Here is a 22,377-nt window from a genome sequence, read left to right on the forward strand (position 1 = left end):
CACTGGCTTGAAGCCGAAAGTCGCTGACCTGAGCCCAAGGTCACTGGCTTGAACAAGGGGTCACTCACTACTGTAGCCCCCCAGTCAAGGCACATATGAGAAAGCAATCAATGAACAACTAAGGAGCCTCAATGAAAAATTGATGCTTCTCATCTCCCTTCATGTCTATCTGTCCCTATCTGACTCTCTCTGTCTCTGTCACACACACAAAAATTTAATCAATGGGCAGAATTCCTGATTGGGTAAATCTCCGTGACTTTGTGAGACTAGATAAACTTAAACATTTTGCTATTGTATTAAAAATACTTAGAGAGGATTAGGTATTTCTGCAGATTCCTATTGATCCCATGTTCTGCATTTCTTCAAGGTCCTCCTTCTGATTCAACAGATCAAAACTCATCAATAAGCTTTAAGAGGTCTGTGAACTTTTACAGGTTTATAGTAAAAACAACACTTAAAATTTATTGCATGCTTTTGATGAGTTTGCAACCTAACATGTTAACTCATTAAATCCTTACATTAGACTGCAAGGACAGAGTTACAATTATCCCTACTATATAGATCATGAAAGTAAGATAGCTTGGCCAAGGTCATGGTTAGCAGGAGGAGAAGAGCAGTTAGGGTTTAACCCAGGCAACTGATCAACTGCTTTAAAAACTTGTGATAGAACCAACAGAGCAAAAGCCTAGAAGATAAATAATGACGATTGTCAGCAATGGTACAAAGCATGTTTCCTCTTCCTAAGGACAATTCTTTCATTGAGTGTGTGTGTGCGTGTGCGTGTGCGTGTGTGTGTGTGTGTGTGTGTGTGTATGCAATAAAGAGCCTATAAGACTTAGTTCTCAGATTTACCCTTAAGTATTGAGGAGAAACTACCGGAGAGAGAATAGCCATAAAATAATTTTAAGGGTTGTACACATTTTACTCTATATTTTTGTGGAGTTCAGTTAAATTTGGCAGTATGATGAAACAATGTATCATTTCCTTTGTTCATAAAAATGCCAGCCTAAACGGTGATGGAAGGTGACTTGACTTTGGGTGGTGAATACACAATATAATATACAGATGATTAATTATAGAATTATATACTTGAAACCTATTTACTTTTATTAACCAATGTAACCACAATAAATTCAATAAAAAGACAAAAAATAAAAAGCCAACTAATAAAAAGAACACCAGTCTCGGGAACAAGTACCCAGAATGTCAGTTTTTAGGACTTAAAAAAAAATCAATTACTGCCTGACCAGGTGGTGGCGCAGTGGATAGAGCGTTGGACTGGGATGTGGAGGACCCAGGTTTGAGACCCCAAGGTCGCTAGCTTGAGCGTGGGCTCATCTGGCTTGAGCAAAAAAGCTCACCAGCTTGAACCCAAGGTCACTGGCTTGAGCAAGGGGTTACTCGGTCTGCTGTAGCCCCACGGTCTGTCAAGGCACATATGAGAAAGCAATCAATGAACAACTAAGGTGTTGCAACGAAAAACTGATGATTGATGCTTCTCATCTCTCTTCGTTCCTGTCTGTCTGTCCCTATCTATCCCTCTCTCTGACTCTCTCTTTGTCCCTGTAAAACAAAAAAAATCAATTACTAATGGTGGAAAAGAGTGATGCAATTTTATTAATTAATTAAATTCAGTGAGAGTAGGGGAGGCAGAGAAACAGATAGGTTTGCCCCGCAAACCAGGATTCACACAGCAAGCCCCGTAGGGGGTGATGCTCTGCTCATCTGGGGCATTGGTCTGTTGCTCAGCAACTGAGCTCTTTTTAATGCCTGAGGCAGAGGCTATGGAGCCATCCTTAGTGTCAGGGGCCAACTTGCTCCAATGGAGCAATGGCTGCACGAGGGAGGGGGGAAGAGAGAGAAGCAAGAAGGGGAGGGGTGGAGAAGCAGATGGGCACTTCTCCTGTGTGCGCTGACCAGGAATTGAACATGGGACATCCACACATTGGGCCGACTATCACTAAGCCAACTGGTCAAGGCCAATTTGTTGGGGTTTTTTTTAATATAAAGAAATGAGTATGCTAAGTAAAGAATAGATAGGCAGTTAGAAAAAGTTCACTTAAGTCAATTGATATATCAGATGCTGTCTGGCATGACTCATTTCTTTTCTTCCATTTTGGGCTCTCCTAGGGGGAGCTTGTTTATTTGCTGTTTTAACTACATTTGTCTTCCCTCAAAGAGCAAGAACAACACAGCCTAATTAACAAAGAGTGAATGTAGAATAAAACTTTTTTATCATTAAATGTTTCCGTACATTTCAAATGGAATCTTAACAATAAAAATGCTGTAGAAATTGTGCTTTTCACCTGTTCCCAAGGCTCAAAGGGCTGGGCAAGACCCTGAGTGTCCCTACATGTTCCTGTATTTACATTTTCTAAAAATATTATGAACTCCCTACATTAAGACATAATTAGACCTGCTAATTAAATTATTTCTCTATAAAAAAGCTAACTATAAATATAATAATAGCCTGAGATAAAAAGAATTGCAAAGAAGTTTTTTTGAAAAAAAAGGTAATTTTGATAAGAGTCGGGAAAAAGACCCAGTCCACGTGTGTTAAGTGCTTTCACCTGTCCGACTGCATTTCGCCTGTAATTATTATTCCTCCTCTCACAGACCTGCCCATTGTCACCCACTTAAAATATGACTTGAGCCGGATTCCTGTCTCAGCTGCTCTGATTCCAAAGCTCATGTTCTTCCTCCTACATCCTGATCTAGCCTTTGGGTTTAGACGAAGATGTTGGTGGCTAAAGGGTGCCAAAGTTCAGTTCTGGAGTCCGTATGACATAATCTACTGCTCACAAAACTCAGGGGATATTGCAAAATGAACAGGAAGCTATAAAATATTCCCTGATTGTTGTGAGCAGTATAAGACTAGAATACATTTCTTTCCCCTAAATAAAGTATACATTTTCTTTTTAATTAAAAAAAATTTTTTTAATTATTAGACATTTACATAATTTTAGAAGTGATCCTCCTAATAAGTCTAGTATCCGCCTGGCACTGCACACAGTCATTACGATGTTATTAACAATCTTCCTTGTGCTGTACTTTACATCTCAAAATACACATTTCCTTAAGTTACAACTAGCTCTGAAGGGGCTTCGACCTAAACCGGCACTTCCAACCCAGAATCCCAGTGTTGATCTGGGCGTCTATTACAGCATCTCATCGGAATGACAGAACTGCTCACATGTTGTTTCTTGTCCCGAAACAGGATCGCTGGCCTCTTCTCCAAACATAGCATAAACTGTAACTGTGTATTCCGTATTGGGCAACAGCCCACGCAATTCAATATCGGTGTGGGTCTCTCCGATTTTCATCTGAAAAGAACACATGTTATCAGATTGTGAGCCAACTGTGCGTTATTCATGCCGATCAGAGTGGGACTGGATAAAGGTGAGATTTCGCAGAATAAAACTGTCTCTTCACCACCCCTTCATCAAACAGGCTTCAGCCATAATTTGTTTGTCGTCACATCATTTTATATTAGAAACAGATGCTACAGGACCATATAAAACTAAATATACCCGTGCATGCTCTTTCAGGATAACTCTTCACATCTGGCCAAGTGGTAACGGCAGCAAGAATAACAGGGTTGAATATTTGGTCCCCAGAAGAGTGTGGGCAGAACCGAATCAGAAATGTTCTCTAGAAAGTGTGCTAGCTCCAGGCCAGCGTGCTGGAGGCGGTGCCAATGGGCATCTTTCCCCACTTGGCTAATTCTAACCAGTCGCTTGGCTGGATGCCCGGCCTTTGCTTCCAAGCCGACAGAGCTGGACCAGTTCTGTTGCCCAGTTCAACAAAGGGACTGTTCACCTGGATTGCAAGTCTTTTCCAGGATTCAGAAGACATCAACTCACCCTGGTGCCCAAGTTGGCAATTTGCTTTTTGATTCTGGGATGGTTTTTATGACACTTAGAGTCAAGCTAGCCAAGATTTTCAGTTGTGTAGCAACTGACAGCCACATAACAGGAAGGTTTTATTTTTGTTTTTGGAAGAAAGAAAAATGTCTCCATAGACAATGTCCAGTCACACAACTTCCTGTGTTATTATTGTCAAATTAAAGATTTTAATTTTGAGACATCTCTACATAGACAATATAAATGTAGAGTAAATACTATAATACACCCTTATGTAGCCATCACTCAAATTTAATAAATGTCAACATTCTGTCATATCAACTTCAGATCTGGTTTTTAAAAGAACTAATATATTCGGATAAAACTAAAATTCTCTCTCATTCTTTCTGTTCTCTACCTCTACTCTAATGTTGAGGTAAATCTTATTGAACCATTTTTTTACTTCTACATACATACGTATATATCTATAAATAATATATGTATGTTTAACAACATATGTAAATGGAACTATAACAACATAATATTTTCACAATTTTTTTTCTCTTTCAATATTCTCTTTTAAGATTTATCCATGTTGATACACAGGGACAGGTCTGACATTATGTAATTCCTTTATGGTATTCTTTTGTATAAATATGCCTCTCTTTCCCATTTCTCTGTTGATGAATGTCAGTTAGTTTTAATATTTTATTCTGAACAAGTCCCTGCATTACAAAAAATCCTTGCAGAATGTTTCCCTATGATAAATACTTCAAAAACTACACATGTATTTAACTTGATAAAACATTTCAAATTATTCTCTTAGGCAACTGTACAATTTATATGAGTGACTGTTTCCCCACATGCTCTCTAATCTGTAGTATTAACAGATTTAAAATGTTTCCTCAGTGACTGGGTAGGAACCAGCACCCCCTCTTTTTCATTTGTCTCTTTCCTGGTGAAGCTGAGCATCTTTCCGACATCATTGTGTCCTTTCTGTCAAAATCATTCAAATCAGCATTAAATCCAAATGGATAAAAGCTGTCTAAACCTTGCAAATAAAAGAACACGTCACCAGTGCTCTGATCTTGACACACTCAGATTCACCACATGTTTGGCCCTATCATCTCTGTCACCAGAAGGAGATTTTAGACAATATTAAAGAGTCAAGTTCTGAACTCCCACTCTTGTCCATCTGTAGTCAGGACACTTCCAAGTGTCACAGACACTTCCTCTTTATTCCTTGAACATCTATATTATAGAAATTGTTTCCTATAAATTAAAAGTGAGGGCTAACATAAAACATTCAAGAGTCAAAGTTTCATCATTTAAAATGGAATAAGCACACACACACAAAAAATCCATATCAAGGAGATATATTTGTCTACCTCATAAATTAATAAAAAAATACCATATTCCCCCATGTATAAGATGCTCCCATGTATAAGACGCACCTTAATATTGGGGCCTGAAATTTGAAAAACAAAATGTACTACATAAAGTTATTGAACTCAAGTTTTATTCATCATAAAATTCATACAGCTCCTCATTACTGTCAAAACTCCCATCTGTTAGCTGGTCTTCATCTGTGTCTGATGACAAATCACTATCTTCAACAATGAGCACAAAAACAAGTATGAAAAAGCAGAGAAAAAAATCTACAACCACTGTATAAGACGCACCCAGTTCTTAGACACCAAATTTTTGGGGGAAGGGTGCACCTTATACTGGGGGAAGTACGGTAATTTAAGTCAGTGTACGTAGGGGGAACAGTCACTAGTGAACCGTGTATTGAAACGTAAAGTATGTAGAACTTCTCTAGAGTCATTCAGTAATACTTAGTGTAATAATCGACGTACCCTTTGAAAACAGAAAGTCTATCTAGGTCTTTATCCTAGGGAAATAACCAGACAACTATACAAAGTCATATACTAGAAATGGTCACAAAAGCATATTTATCCAGAAAATTATCTAAATGTCCAATAACATGAGATTATTTTAACATGATTTGGTACAAAACAATAATGGTCTACTGTAAAGATGTTTCAAGTGACTATAAAATATTATTTAATGGTATGGAAAGATAGTCAGAGTCAACAAAATGAAAACAGAAAAGCACAAAACCATTCTCATTGGCTGTGGTCAAAATGCACTGGAAAATTTTGACTTTAAGTAAATATGAATAATCTGCTACCTTTAGGTGGTGGGAATAAAAGTGACTTGACTTTTCCTCTTGCTTCATGTGAATTTTCTAAATTGTATACCTTAAGTTTTTATAGAAAAAAGCCTATTTTAAGGAAGTCAAAGTTTCTAGGACTCTAGTGGGCAGCAGGTGGTTACCTCTTTTTCATCCCCGGCCAGACCCTCCGTGAGAGGGGCGTAGAGGACCAGGTAGCCCGATGCCCCGGCCACCGCATTCCATCTCGCTCTCAGGCTGCTCTCGGTCACATCGTACAGTTCAAGGTCGGAAGCCATGGGTAAAGCAACTGCAAGAGGACAGGACTTTCTTTTCATGTCCAGCCATTACCAAGGGGCTTGCTTATTTCAAAGTATCCATATGGTACTTAAGTAAACATTGCCTATTTTTCAGATCATTTCCATCCTTAAATCTGGTCACACAGCCTTCTGGGAGGGTAAACACAGTGAATGCTTAAAGCAGGAACAACATCTTCTAGTGTCTTCTACGCCCCTGCAGGGATGGGTGCCTTGCTCTGGGAGCCCGTCAAGAGCAAGAAGACTATTCTAACCATTGTTTTATGTTCATCACCAAACAGGGTCTGACATGCAGCAGCCATTAAAAATAGTTGTTAGGTCACTTAATAATGACGGAATGGGCGGCAGGATGAACAAACAAATGAATAAATACTCACTGCCACACTCAATAAAGGGCAGTGATGAGACATGACAAAGTAGCAATAAGCTTGAGAAAAATGGAATAATCAAGAAATACGACTGGCTGTATTTGAGAGCTAGAGAGAGAGGGATTAAGGATAAATGATGAGCTCCTGGCTTTACCAAGGCCAATGAGGAGTATGAAATGGTGTTTCAAACACACGCCAGTCCTTCTCACTCTGGCTCTGCCTGCTTTTCCGACCACAATGGCAAGTTCAGCACTTGGTTTCCACGTGCAGCTCTCTGTCACACATGGATTGAAGTGCCTGTAACACTTCATGGCACTGATTTGTCTGCATGTCTTTAGTCTTCATTCCCTCCCTTACTTAAGACAAATACTTGCTTCGGGGCAGAAATTGTTGCTAAAATACTTCTGCAAAGAAGGAGGATAAATACCTGCCTTATACATCTTGTCAGAGATTAACCTAACAGTGTATCAGACAGGAATGTGATTATCATAACACCTGGCACATGGTTAGTGCTGTCACTAATTTTGCTAGTTTTACTGGAGGCAGAGGTTTTAAACCAACTCCACATACTGCCTAGTGTGTAACAGGACCTCAACTCATGTTTAAATAACTAAATGAGCAGGTAATCGTGTTTTTTAAGAGCATCTTTTCCCAGGATTGTATGTGTGTGTGTGTGTGTGTGTGTGTGTATCATGATTATACTCAGGTAAGGAATTACTAGTATTCAGGAGCTTATTTTAATTACAATGAAATAGATAATAAAAATAGATGAAACAGAATTGCCTTCTAATTCCTCCAGGCAGGAGAGCTACAAAGTTTCTTCTCGACTTCTACTGATGCATTCAAGCTCAGTACTTAGTTCATAATAGGCGTTCACTAAATATTTGTTTATTATATAAATACCTGTGTGTTGCACCCTTCACCACCAAGGTTGCTCCCTCCTATACATACCAGAGTTTTACAGTATCCCTATAAACAAGCTATGGCTAGAGCGTGGTCCAGTCTGGCACGCAACATAACAGCTATTTCCTAGGAATCTGATTCAGGATGTCCAGGAACCCCACCTGAGCAGAATTCCCGTTTAGGGAAGGAAGGCCGCCTGAGCCATGCGGCGCACAGGCAGAGGCGGGGTGGAATCCAGTACGTACGTGTGGTCTCCGTTCCCCGCAGGCCCTCGCTGGCGGTGTGAGAGTACACGGCAAAGACCGCCACCTGGTACTCAGTCAGAGACATCAAGTTCTTCAGCACTGTGGAGGACACGCTTCCACCCACCACCACCTGCGCAAAGGACAGTTCAGGAACAAGAGTATGAAATATCCCACGCGCGGAATTAAAATAAAAAACCAGAAATGTCTCCAGCAAGAACACGTCATGAAATATCTTCTTATTTGTGCCACACCCTCTTTCCACTGTGGCAGTTGATCCTTCTTGAATTCCTGCATGAAGTGAGGCACCTTTTGTGGGACGTGTCCGAAAATCCCTTATTAATTCCTATCTAATGGAAATTGTGTCATTCTCATCCTAATCGCATCCACTTAATAACTGTTAATGTAATATTTGTCCTTGTGGCTTTGGGAAGCATTTAAAAGGTTTATTAGTCATGAAAGAGAGAGAAGCATTGGAAACAGTATGATTTTTTTTTTTTAGTCCAGATGGTTTATTTCATGATCTACTCACTTCTCTAACACTTAAAAATGATAGTTCCCCCCATAACACGGAAGAAAATTGTGTAACCTGCTGAGGTTAATCAGGGGTTAGAATAATAAAAGGTTGGCATTTTTAAAAGAGAGAGAGATTCCATCACATGTTAAACATATTCCCTGTGAACTGCTGTAGCAGAGGTAGGAACGGGGAAGAATGCAATCATCTGGCGGTGTGCATTCTCTTGTGATGGCCCGCCCTGGAAGAGGCCAGCTCCAGATGTTGTCTTATGGCTTCTCCATCGCACTAATCTCCACAGACGGCCAGGAAATCCCAAACCCTGGAGGAGGGCTATCTGACCTCGTGATTCTGAACACACAGACTTCATTAAGTCAGAAAGTTCAGACCACTCTCACAGTAGAAAGAATAGATGATTGAAAGCAAAAGGCAGTTCTGGCCAGATAATTAACTACTGGTTTCTTGTGCCTTAGAATTCATTCATTTCTATGAAGAAAAACAAGTCAACATACGTTGTGCTAAAAACAGACACATGACCAGTTCTGAGGATTATTTGATGGAGACAGGGAGAAAAGATGTAAATAAATGACACGGACACGTGGAAAATTATTAAAGTCAAATAACTTAAAAAGTTTGTGACAGAGTAACCTCCTCATACATCCATTTCTGTCTTCGCCTCACAACTGCAGAAGACTTGAGAAAATGAAAATAATGGTTTGAAAATATTATCTCCATATTACCTCGTCTGGTTTTCCACCCCTGGTCGGATAATACACCACTCTGTATTTTTCCACCTTGCCTGGGGCTTGAGTCCAGTTCACCATAAAGCTCCTGGCGGTGACTTCAGAGGTAATCAGTTCCGTAGGCGGCCCAATGGTGGCATGGGCCAAAGCTAAATTAAAGAAACACATGACATGAACCTTTTGACCAAAGTTATTTCTTATGAATCTAGGAAACCCCAGTAGTCAGAAATGACTATTGATTGTTAGGCTGCCTCTAAGATCTTCATCTCTAGATAAGTTGATTCTGTCTGTTATTCACTCCTACATTTGCTCCTTGAAGCATTTCTGTGTCTATTAAGTACCAATCCCTATGCTAAATTCTGAGAATACAAACTTAAATAAGATAGCGTCTTTGACGCTAAAGAACTTGCTTAGAGAAATCGCTATAGAATAGTAAGAAAGAAAAACAGTATTAATTGAGCATGTGGATATCAGCAGGTACTCTTCTAAGCTCATTACATGTATTATTTTATTTAATTCTCAGTGATTACTGTTATTCTTCCTATTTCATAGGTGGGAAAACCTAAGCACAATGAACTTAAAGAACTCACCCAAGTCTTAAAATTAGTATCAGAGCTGAGATAATAATACTCCAGCTTCTTGATACAGTGTGTCTTTAAGCCTCAGAAGGTACAGTAGCTATACTGAAGACTTCAGTTCAACAAATGGCCAATATCTCAGAGCAAAAAGAGAAGGAAAAGCAGCTAACATACTGAATGCCCACTATGAGCTAGACACTATGTAAGCACTTTGTGTCTTATAAATGTTAAAGCAAATGATTCTACAAAAGAGTTGGGACATGTCAAGTTCAGGGTCCTTGAACTTTAGAATTTCTTATCCTCTAGGGGCACTTAGGGGACTTTAGTATCCGTAATACTGGGGAGAGGGGGAAGAACAGAGTTATTGAGCACTAACTATGACCAGATACTATATTACATGCTTTATCAGCGACGCATGTAGAGATTTGTTGTGTGTATGTGTGTGTGTGTGGGGGGGGGACTGGGTTCTAAAGTACACTCGTTAAGAAAGCAGAGCCCTGGCCAGTTAGCTCAGTCAGTTAAGAGCGTCGTCCCAAAACAAATTGTGAGTTTGATTTCCATCAGGGGATCAACAAAAAAATGCATGATTGAGTGGAACAACAAATGCTTCCCTTCCTCCTCTCCTCTCTCTCCCTTCGTCTCTCTGTTTCTCTAAAAATCAATAAAAATTAAGCCCTGGCCAGATAGCTCGGTTGGTCAAGTATTGTCCAAGAGCACAGAGGTTGCTGGTTTGATTGCCTGGTAGGGCATATACAGGAGCAGCTTGGTGTTCCTGTCTCTCTCTCTCTCTTTCCCTGTCCCCTCTCTAAAAAAAAAAAAAAAAAAATTAGAGGCTTAGAGAAAACTGTTGAAGAACTACTGCTTGGCTGCCCAACCCAGTCCCTCATTAAAAATTAAAATTTCTTGCTCTGCAGAAAACCTTGTTAAAAACATGAAAAGACAAGCTACATATTGGGAGAAAATATTAACAAATCTCATAACCAAAATATAATTAGTATCTGGACTATAAATAAAGAGTTTTCAAAAATTCACTATTAAAAACTAAACACAATAAAACAAAATCAAAAGAAGCCCAACTAGTAAATGGGCAAAAGACATGAACTGACATTTCACCAAAGAGCATGTTACAGATGCAAAATAAGCACATGAAAAGGCATTCCACTTCATTGGCCATCTGGGAAATGTGAATGAAAACCACAAGGAGCTATCCCTACACACTTTTCAAAATGGCTGAAATAAAAAATCGCAGCTACCATAAATGTTGGTGACAACACAAAGAAACAATCACCTATGTATTGCTGGTGGGAATGTCGAATGTTATGGTCACCTTGGAAAACAGTGTGGCAGTTTTTTTAACTAAAATTACACTAACCGAAACAGAATACTACAATATGATACAGCAATTGCCTTCCTGGATTTTATCCCAGAGAAATAAAAAATGTTTGTTCCCACAAGAACTTATACATGACTGTTCATAGCAGCTTAATTTGCAACAAAGTGTAGAAACAACCTGTCTTTCAGTGTGTGAATGGGTAAATAAACTGTGGTATACCCATATCTATCCCGTGGAATACGACACAGCAATGAAAAGGAAAGAGCTATCAATACATGCAACACCTTGATAGAATCTCCAGGGAATTACCCTGAGTAAATAAAGACAATCCCCAAAGGTTACATACTATACAGTATAATCCCATTTACATAACATCTTCAAAACAAAAAATATTTAGACATGGAGGACCGATCAGTGGTTGTCAGGAATTCGGGAGGGGTTGGGGAAGGAAGAGAAGTGAATGCAGCTATGAAGGACCACAGGAGTGATATTTGTGGCGATGGAAGTGCTCTGTGTCATGGCTCTGTCAATGCCCACGCCCTGCCCATGATATCGTAGTACGGTCTTGAAATACGTACCATCGAGGGAAACATGAAGTGTACATGATCTCTCTCTACATTATTTTTTACAACTATGTAAATGGAAAATTACTTCAAAATCCAGAGTTCAATTAAAGGAAACAAACATGATGGTCTAAATACAATACTGTGGAGAAAATTATCTAGCGGTTAAAGCCTTCCTCCCTCATACCCTCACCCCCACCCCGCCACACAAAGCCACCAACATACCCCCGTGTCTACTCTGATGATTCACTTCCCAGGAGAATCAAGGACTGGGCTTCGAAAGTCAATGTGAAAGATGGTAAGAATCCTCATAACCCATGACAGGCTATCGCTCAGGTGACACCCACGTGCACAGAGTGACTGCTCTCTGCCATCCGTTTACCTTTGATCTCCCTGTCCTGCTCCTCCACCCGTAAGCAGACAGCCCTGGTCAGACTCTCCACCACCGTGTGCATCAGGTCAAACTCGGCCACGTTGTACACGTGAGTGCTGTCCGGCTCAGAGGCGATCTCCTGCAGTTCATTCTCATCCGCGTTCTTGACCCCTTGCATTGAGAACAACAAGAAGGGCTGTGACATCCATGCTTCATTTTTAAAAGCAACGGCAGGGTTCCCAACGTGAGCCCCTCAGTGTCTACTGCGATCAAAGCACCTGCCCCTTTAAAGATGCCCATCCCTCCCATCTGATGCTTTTTAAAAGTCACCTTCAGAATCATATTTAAATGGCTTATCTTAATTTCCTTCAATATGTCTTAACAGGAAGATGTATGGATAAAACTAACTTTTGTCTTCCTTGAATATTGCAGAAGCAATAGTAATTAAACCAGTATTCGGAAGGATCAAAATTACAGGTTTAAAAATTCTATAAAACAAGTTTATTTAAATGGAAAGATACTGCTCAAATAAAAATAATATAATAATTATTATTAATCTTATTATCTTATCAAGAGACAGCTTGGGAAAAAATGTTTAACATACTCAAATACAATCGCCTGGCTAATAACCATTGCAAATAGGGAAGCTCTGGTTCTTCCACAGTATTTATTGAATTCCTTGACTATGGGTCAAGTGCAATGCTGGGGGTTTGGAATACAGTGGGGAGTAGAGTGATACCAAAAAAAATACAAAAAACCTTGGTCCTCATGCAACCTCTCTGGTCTCTGTCTTAGCAGTGAATGCTAACACTCAGAGTGTGCAGAGCCCCAAGTACTCAGTGTTTTATGTATATTATATATTAACTTAACATCTAATCCTTACAACCAACCCTAGAAGTTCGGCACAATTGTTTCTCCTGTTTTACAGATGAGTAAACCGATGCACAGAGAGGTTAATTAACTTGCTCAAGGAAACACAACCAAGAAGTGTCTGGATCCAAAGTCCTCTGCTCTTTACCACCATGTCATGCTCCCTCTTAGGAGACTACACATTAAAATGACTAAATATTTACAACTGGAAACGGAAACAGACAAAAGGAGGGCACAGGGCTGGGCTTTCTGGGTGTGGCGTAGACTTCTCTGCCCCAGGCTCCAACGAGCAAGGAGCAGTTCAATCCTCCAAGAGTGTTCAAAGGGGTCCCACGGAAGCCAGGAAGAGAGATTACACCTGGGGCAGCATGAATGACTTCTTAGATGCCTGGCTGTGCTACTTAATTCATCTTGTGCCTCAGCAAACACACTGAGTAACAAAGCATTGGTTGTCTCTCGACTATTTGCTTTAGGGGGTCATAGGATAATAAATACTACTGGTTTTCAGGTAATTTCCAAAGGAAAAAAAAAGTCCAAATCACATCTGAATTCACTTAAAGCTTTGTTTAAAAACTCATCCATTCATTATTAACAAGACCAGAAAATCGAGAGTAAACACATGAATTAATCCCCCATTAGTTTATGTCTTCTGAAGGGATTTTCTTTGTTGGAGGAAAGGATTGTGAAATAGAAAATGAAAACTGCATCCATCTCTCTGATGTTTCTTGCCTGAAGGACTTCTACAATAGCTTCTAAAATGCACAGTTGGATCTAGGTCCACAATAACACAATAACATTAGAGCATGCTAAAGCAATGAGCTTAACCTCGGTGACGCTTTCGCATGGCTTTTAGTTAAAACCAACCAAGTTTGAATTTATATAAAACTGTTCGAGGAATATATATATATATATATATATATATATATATATATAATGCATAATTTCTCATTTTTATATTTTCAAACAAAACAGTGTGTCACTGCTTTGGACGGAGAGGAGCCAGTCCTCAGGACTGGGAAGAGATTTGTTTTGCAAGGACTTGTCCCTCCTGCTTCCTGTGCCTCCGCACCTACCACAATGCCTGGCACAACGCAAATAAGAGCATGCTTCTCGAATGAAACACTCTGTAAACCACATTTTGATAGCAAACCTAGAATTGGACCAGAGGAGCTGTGTCTTGTTCCAGGGTTTGTTTTTGTTTTGTCGGTCTCTACTAACTAGAAGACCTTCCTACTGCCAAAGGAAATATAAACATTTTAATCAAGAGCAAAACTGCATCATCGAGATATTTTACAGTTATTCTGCATGTGGGCCGTAGACATATCATTTTCCACATAAATAATACCTTAACCCTAGATGGGTAGGTCGGTGGATAGAGCACTGTCCCAGCCCCTTGAGGTCATGGGTTCGATCCCCATCAGAGCACATGTGAAATGCAACCAATGAGTGCACAGCTGGGTGGAACAGCTAGGTGGAACAGCAAGTTGATGTTTCTCTTTCACACTTCTTCTTCTCTCTCTCTCTCTCTCTCTCTCTCTCCCTTTCTCTCCTTCCTCCCAACCCCCCTTCTCAAATCAATGGAAAAAACAAAAGAATAATACCTTAAAAAGAGTTTCAGAAAAATAATACTGCATATCTGAAACTTTGTCCTTTCTTTACATAGCGGCAGAACCTTAATTACTTGAAAGCGATGAATTCTACACCATATACTACCAAAAAAGAGATACTAAAGAGAAAAATCTTGACTAATAAAAGGTAACAAGAATAAATCTAACCATTGCACTTTATGCTTTTCACATTTGATGTGTGGTAACTGACCCGGAGATCCTCACACTATAGAGTGCCTGACAGTCTCCTCTGGCTTTCAATGAAGTGCACTTTGCATGACATTGTGTAAGTGGCTCTGGGTCTGCACCCACTGTGGAAACAGGACTGGATAGAACACGTACCTATGGCAAACAGTTCTACACCAGATTCACGAAGGTTTCTGGATGGCGGGATAATATCATCCTGGGACTTCCCGTCTGTGATCAGAATACCAATTTTGGATACCCCAGTTCTTGCTCCTGCTTCTGGCTTAAAGCTATTTTCAAAAATGTAATTCAAAGCAAGACCTGGAATGAAATAAGGAAAAATAAACACCAACCAACCACTTCTAATAAAATGCTTTCCGATCCTGCAGAATGTAACCACAAGATGAGAAACTTATTAAAGAAATTGTATTAGATGCAAACTTTCATCTTCATTTTTACAAACATTCTCTTCCTCAAAAAATCAGATGAAAAACTAAAATCTAGGCCCTGGCCGGTTGGCTCAGTGGTAGAGCGTCGGTCTGGAGTGCAGAAGTCCCGGGTTCGATTTCCGGCCAGGGCACACAGGAGAAGCGCCCATCTGCTTCTCCACCCCTCCCCCTCTCTTTCCTCTCTGTCTCTCTCTTCCCCTCCCGCAGCTGAGGCTCCATTGGAGCAAAGATGGCCCGGGCGCTGGGGATGGCTCCTTGGCCTCTGCCCCAGGCACTAGAGTGGCTCTGGTCTAGACAGAGCTATGCCCTGGAGGGGCAGAGCATCGCCCCCTGGTGGGCAGAGCGTCGCCCCCTTGTGGGCGTGCCGGGTGGATCCCGGTCAGGCACATGCAGGAGTCTGTCTGACTGTCTCTCCCCGTTTCCAGCTTCAGAGAAATACCAAAAACAAAACAAACAAACAAACAAAAAAAAAACACCTAAAATCTACTAGAAGAGAGGTAATAAAGATAACTGAATACTGCCCCATTTCAGAAACCAGCATTTATAAAGAACACTGAATTCATGGCCAATGGACATTGACAGATCTGTGCACGAGAAAATTCATACCTGTATAATTTAGAATAAGAAAGAATGCTCACACAATAGTGACTGTTCCTATTATCACTACACTTTCACTTTTGCTAATGATGGTCCCAAGAACCAGAAATTCTTTCTGACTCTCTTTTTTAGGTAGTGGGGGGGGGGGGGCATATCTTAAAGAATAATTGAACTCCCATCTCTTGAGTGTGACACTTTTTACCAAGAAAGAAAATAAAAAGAAATCTCTATAATATTATAGGATTTGTGTTAAATACTTTTTTTGTTGTATTAACAACAACAACAAAAAAAACAACCATTTGATTATGCCTCAACTTGGCAAAGCAACTGTCAGGATTTCAGCAGTTTTCTTAAAACTTAATAACAGCATCTATGTTTTGACTGAAAAGGTACATCGTACACCTATGGAAGGAAGTAGCAAGCAGTAAGGTTAAAACCTGGTATAACCTTTTGTGGCTGGGAGAATTATCATCTAAATATTCTTCCCTCTTTTATTTATCAAAATGATCAGTCAGTCAGTCAAAGATCCACAAATAATTTCTTGATTACCGATTGCAGAACAAGGGCCAAGCAAATACCTTCACTGAATGCAAGGTAAGAACTTGCTTTGACTCATTGACAGGTGAAAAGAGAGGGATGAAAAAGGACTCACAAAGGTTAAGACAGCGACTGAATGTAGTCAGCTTCAGAAACAGGTCCATTTTTTTCTAGGTCAACCAAGTCCTTTCTGGGACAGTATATCCATGTGGAAGGAAATGTCTAGGTTCTAACTCCTAACGCTGAGTTTGAGAAAAGACCTGATGAAGAACCTTACATCAGTGGTCCCCAACCCCCGGGCTGCGGACCAGTACCGGTCCGTGGGCCATTTGGTACCAGTCTGCAGAGAAAGAATAAATAACTTACATTATTTCCATTTTATTTATATTTAAGTCTGAATGATGTTTTATTTTTTTTTTTAAATGACCAGATTCCCTCTGTTACATCCATCTAAGACTCACTCTTAATGCTTGTCTCGGTCACGTGATACATTTATCCGTCCCACCCTAAAGGCCGGTCCGTGAAAATATTTTCTGACATTAAACCGGTCCGTGGCCCAAAAAAGGTTGGGGACCACTGCCTTAGATACTAGCTTTGTTTTGAAAAATACTCCGCTAAGTCTTACAAAGAGGCAGACTGAAGAAATAAAACTATTCTTCTGCAAAATACATTGCTAAAAGTGTGGACTAAACAAGACATACCTGTTAGTGTATTTCCACCCTTGTATGGTAGATTTCGGACGGCTTCAATCACCTCATCTTTTGTGCTAAAGGCATTCAAATGCCATTCTATTCTGGGGTCACCACTATACTGTGCAAGACCTGGAAAACAAAGATAAGAAAGCCCACTGAGAAATGATGGGTTGTATGTAACTCAGAGGTCTAGTGGACTAGTTGAGAAATTAGAACGCTGAAGGGCTAAATTCTTGCAGAACATTTTTCTCTGACTCCCTATGCAATTTCAAGAAGGATTCCCAGAGAGAGGTGGCGGGGAGGGGAGGATTCCTGGCATTAATTTAAAAAATTAATCCGGAGAACTAATAATCTGGGGGCTGAGGAAATGTATCTATTTTCTAGCTCTTTAAAAGTGACCACCTAATTAGGTACTTAGCGTGTTTCCTAAATATCTGATTATGTTCATAGATAAAAGGTCTAGATTTATGCATTGGTTTTTATTCTCAAAGAAAAGAGTTGCCTTAATGGGTATTTAAAAGTAAAACTAGAAGACTTTTTGTAATAAAGTGAACATGTTGCTTGAAGATTTAAAATGTTTTTTATTTGCTTTTTATCTCAGCAAGATTTAATTTGGCAAAACTATTTCCAATTTCCTTTTTTTTTTTTTTAGTATAATGTTTCACTACATTGAACTGTTTCCTAAGAAAACTTATCTGATAAATTCTTAAGCCAACTCTAACTTGGAAAATATTATTGCCTGTCCTGTAGTGGCGCAGTGGATAAAGCATCCACCTGGAATGCTGAGGTCACGGGTTTGAAACCCTGGGCTTGGCCCTGGCCGGTTGGCTCAGCGGTAGAGCGTCGGCCCAGCGTGCGGAGGACCCGGGTTCGATTCCGGCCAGGGCACACAGGAGAAGCGCCCATTTGCTTCTCCACCCCTCCGCCGTGCTTTCCCTCTCTGTCTCTCTCTTCCCCTCCCGCAGCCAAGGCTCCATTGGAGCAAAGATGGCCCGGGCGCTGGGGATGGCTCTGTGGCCTCTGCCCCAGGCGCTAGAGTGGCTCTGGTCGCAACATGGCGACGCCCAGGATGGGCAGAGCATCGCCCCCTGGTGGGCAGAGCGTCGCCCCTGGTGGGTGTGCCGGGTGGATCCCGGTCGGGCGCATGCAGGAGTCTGTCTGGCTGTCTCTCCCTGTTTCCAGCTTCAGAAAAATGAAAAAAAAAAAAAAAAAAGAAACCCTGGGCTTGCCAGGTCAAGGCACAGATGAGAAGCAATCAATGAACAACAAAAATGAAGCAACTATGAGTTGATGCTTCTCACTCCCCCACCCTTTGCTCTCTCTCCTCTCTGCAAAACGAATAAATATTATCTTTAAAAATATATTAGTATTATTATCATTATTAGGCAGAGAAGTCTTTGACTTCCGGATAATTAAAATATGTTCAATAATTAATCGAGTGACAGTGTCATAGCAAAATTAATATTTATTGATCCAAACTTACACCTCAGGGGAACACCACTATAGTTGACCCTATAATTCTGAAAGCAGCTTTGTAAAGAGTGTTTGAAATTTCTTGAGAAGCTCTCCCAAAGTTTCCCCTTGACAGTGGACTGTTATTAATAGCAGAAGGTGTACCAATGCGCGTCTTGTCTGAGCCCACGTCGAATGCTGTCACCAGGTTTTCCAAGAAAAGTCGAACCAGTCTGAAGTTGAATCTTCCAATGCTCCATGAGCCATCAACCAGGATGACAATATCCGCAATTGCTGGAGTTTGACAGAAAAACTTCACTTCTGCAAAGTACAAACCAGAAAAGTACCCATGTCACCATTGGAACTTCGAAAAGAGTGAGTCTATTTTAACGCCTTTCAAATAACTTAGTACTAAGACTACAATAAAGTTCCCATTAAGGCAACCATATTTTTATAACTCTTCCCTTAACTGCGTTTTCGCTGGGCAGAAATCGTGGTCACGGTTGGCGGCAGAGCCAGTGCCCTGGAAAGGTAGTGAAGTCCTGGCGGGCTCGTACCATGCTGGCAGCTCAAGGCTCGGGCGTATTTTAGAAAGCAACGTCTGTGCAGAATCATTCAGCTTTGGGCGTCAGCCTGCGGATTCTTTCCAGGAATGATCTTAGCAACGCCCGTGTGAGAGAGTAAGCAGGGATGGGGAAGGTGGCAAGCAGGCATAGGCGGCCCTCCTGCTCTGATAAGTGATCTGGAGGGAGGAGCAGGAGAGGAGAGCAAATGTCAGGCCACACATTCAGCCTGAGGAAGGCACACGGACCTCTGCTGAAGTAGAAAGGGTTTGTGGAAGAAGAGAATTGGAAAGGGCCCAAGAATATCTCCAAATTCAAAATCTTGTGCTCACAGCAGTCCCCCTTATCCATGGGGGATACATTCCAAGATCCCCCAGTGGATGCCTGATACCTTGAATAATACCCACCCATGTATGTGTTTATGTGTTTGTGTGTGTATGTATATGTATGCATACACACACATATACACATACATATATATACATACACACACATATATATACACATACACACATACATATACACACACATGTATATACACATACATACACACATATATGTATATACATATATGTATGTGTGAGTACATATATAAATAAGATATACACATATATATATATATACACACACACACACACACTATGTTTTTTTCCTATTCATACATACCTATGATAAAGTTTATGACTTCTTTCTCTTTGACATGTCCTAACTGCCAGCACCACTACTTTTGTGCTTTGGGGCCACTTTTAAGTCAAATAAGGGGGATCTTATTTGACACAAGCACTGCGATACAATGACAGTTGGTATGACACCCTCAACGGCTAAGCAACTAAGAGGCGGGACGAGTATACAGTGTGGGTATGCTGGCCAAAGGGATGGTTCATGGCCTGAGCAGGGTGGGTCCGGGTAACGTAGGACGGTTACGCAGAACGGCACTGTACGGGGGAGGGGGATGCATTCGAGGCAACACCAGAATCTATGTAAACACAATAAATTAAAATAAATTAAAAAAAAGACTTGTGAATTGTTTATTTCTGGAATTTTCCATCTAATATTTTCAGTCCACAGTTGACCACACTGATCATGGGCAGGTGCCAAGGGCAGACAGCTGGGTTTGCAACAAGGCAGGAGGCTGTCTGGTACACAGGGGAGGTCTGTGTTTGACTAGGTGAAAACCACCACTTGCATTCATGCAGAGCCAAGAATTCTTCATGCGTTTAAGAATCCTTAAAAAGTGCATGGTACTGTTAGCACCTTTAGGAGCATTCCTTCATACTGTAGTTTGTGCTTCTAAAAAGAATGATTAACTTTGCTGACTTTCCCTATGAGTAACAGAGATCGTGAATTGTATGTGTTTGTGTCTAGTCAACTTCTGGAAACGGCCCAGCAAATCCCTAGTTTGCTTTCTAACACTAACATGACCATAAAACAATATTTGAAAATACAGTTTATGGAATGAAAAATGAAATATAAAAGTACTAAAAAATACACTGAATATATTTTTTCCTGGGGGAAAAGCAGTTGAATTACTATGGTTGGACTAGGTAATTTAATATATATCTCTGTACCTAGCAGGCCACGCTTTGCTAAAAAGATCTTGTTTTTTTCCCTCCAGACATAAATATATGCCTGGAATCTTTAGATCCTTCTAGCAGATGGGATAAAGATGTATTTGCCAATGAACTTCTCAGATACTCATATGGAAACTATACAGGACAGCTCAACCCAAATTTGATATATTATGTTTTGGGGCACCAAATCTCCCTTCTTTAATAACCAAAGACAAAGCCACCTTCAACTTAGGATTCAATCTTATTCTACCAGACTAAAATATTCTAAAACAGGACACATACTGCAAGAAATCGTGGGATAGAAATGTATTTGTTTTTTGAAAATAATCAGAAAAAATGAAGTCTTACGAAGCTTTAAGAATCTATTTCTCTCAGTTTTGATGGGGAAACTTGCCTCAAATGGAGAGTAGTTTTCTTTCTCCTCCGAAACTATTGGGAATATTATTTGACTTTTTTGTTTGGGAACATTAAAGTCTTAGAAAGGGAACAATCTCACTCTGTTTCGAATAAAACTATGAAAGCAGGTATTTTCTATTTAAAAGTGTTTCCAGTAAAAACGTTCTGTCTAATTAGTTTATTCAAGTCATTTTGACTTGGAAATATAAATTCTATATAGCTCCAAAGTAAGATGTAAAATTAATTGACTATAAATTAGAAGATTTATACATTTAATTATATTAAAATTTAAATGTTGTTCATCAAAAAAATACCTTAAGAAAAATAAAAAGACAAGTTTCAATTGGAGGAAGGCATATACAATATAAAAAGTTAAAACAGAATTAGTATCGGTCCTGGCCAGTTGGCTCAGCGGTAGAGCGTCGGCCTAGCGTGCGGAGGACTCGGGTTCGATTCCTGGCCAGGGCACATAGGAGAAGCACCCATTTGCTTCTCCACCCCTCCGCCGCGCTTTCCTCTCTGTCTCTCTCTTTCCCTCTCGCAGCCAAGGCTCCATTGGAGCAAAGATGGCCCAGGCGCTGGGGATGGCTCTGTGGCCTCTGCCCCAGGCGCTAGAGTGGCTCTGGTCGCAACATGGCGACGCCCAGGATGGCCAGAGCATCGCCCCCTGGTGGGCAGAGCGTTGCCCCCGGTGGGCGTGCCGGGTGGATCCCGGTCGGGCGCATGCGGGAGTCCGTCTGACTGTCTCTCCCTGTTTCCAGCTTCAGAAAAATGCAAAAAAAAAAACAAAACAAAAAACCAGAATTAGTATCAAAAATATATTAAAAAGCTATGAATAAAAACTTCAGAGAATAAGAAATATCTATCTATCTATCTATATCTATCTATATTGCCAAAAAATCAATGAAGAGAATTTTAATTACATTGGTGATCACAGAATAAAAAATCAAGGTCACAATGATATACAATTTGTGCTCATTCGACTGGAAATCAAAGACATAAATAAATAAATGGAGCTGTGTAATATGGCCATGGATTGTAAGACTAAACATAGTAGAGATGTTAATTACCCACAAATTCATCTATGGGTTTAATGTGATTCCTATTAAACCTCGAAAAGGTTTTTATAAAAAAGATACAGACAGACTGATTCTAAAATTTATAAGGGAAGGCACAGACCCTAGAATAGCTGAAACAATTAAAGAATAAAGTGGAGGAAACATTGTATCAGATATTTAGCTTATTAACTCTACAGGTATGGTAATCAGTAGACTCCGGTATTTCAGAGGGATAGGCACAGACATCAATGGAAAAGAATAGGAAAAACAAAACAGACCCATATAAACATGCTCAACTATATGATTTAAAATCTAAATAGAATTTTAGACAAATGTGCAAAAATACTTCAACAGATGGTGCTGGGACAATTGGATAGTCATGGAAACAAACAAACAAACTTGACCTAAACCTTGTACCTTATATCAAAATTAATTCAGAGTGGATCA

At 40.2% G+C, this 22,377-nt stretch overlaps 1 protein-coding gene across 3 annotated transcripts in view; it reads right to left on the bottom strand.

The window, feature by feature from the left end:
* COL14A1 (collagen type XIV alpha 1 chain) overlaps nt 1–22,377 on the bottom strand; it is a 210,668-nt gene that overhangs the window by 139,659 nt on the left and 48,632 nt on the right. For all 3 annotated transcript variants that reach the window (XM_066265751.1, XM_066265750.1, XM_066265752.1), the window contains exons 6-13: nt 18,508–18,663; nt 16,900–17,019; nt 14,772–14,936; nt 11,962–12,123; nt 9,103–9,254; nt 7,852–7,981; nt 6,183–6,328; nt 3,194–3,323 (exon numbers count right to left, since the gene is read on the bottom strand). In XM_066265751.1, coding sequence (XP_066121848.1) covers nt 3,194–3,323; nt 6,183–6,328; nt 7,852–7,981; nt 9,103–9,254; nt 11,962–12,123; nt 14,772–14,936; nt 16,900–17,019; nt 18,508–18,663 — 1,161 coding nt within the window. The remainder of the gene's footprint in view (nt 1–3,193; nt 3,324–6,182; nt 6,329–7,851; nt 7,982–9,102; nt 9,255–11,961; nt 12,124–14,771; nt 14,937–16,899; nt 17,020–18,507; nt 18,664–22,377) is intronic.

This window comes from Saccopteryx bilineata, chromosome 3 (genome assembly GCF_036850765.1).
Source record: "Saccopteryx bilineata isolate mSacBil1 chromosome 3, mSacBil1_pri_phased_curated, whole genome shotgun sequence".
Classification (NCBI taxonomy): domain Eukaryota; kingdom Metazoa; phylum Chordata; class Mammalia; order Chiroptera; family Emballonuridae; genus Saccopteryx; species Saccopteryx bilineata.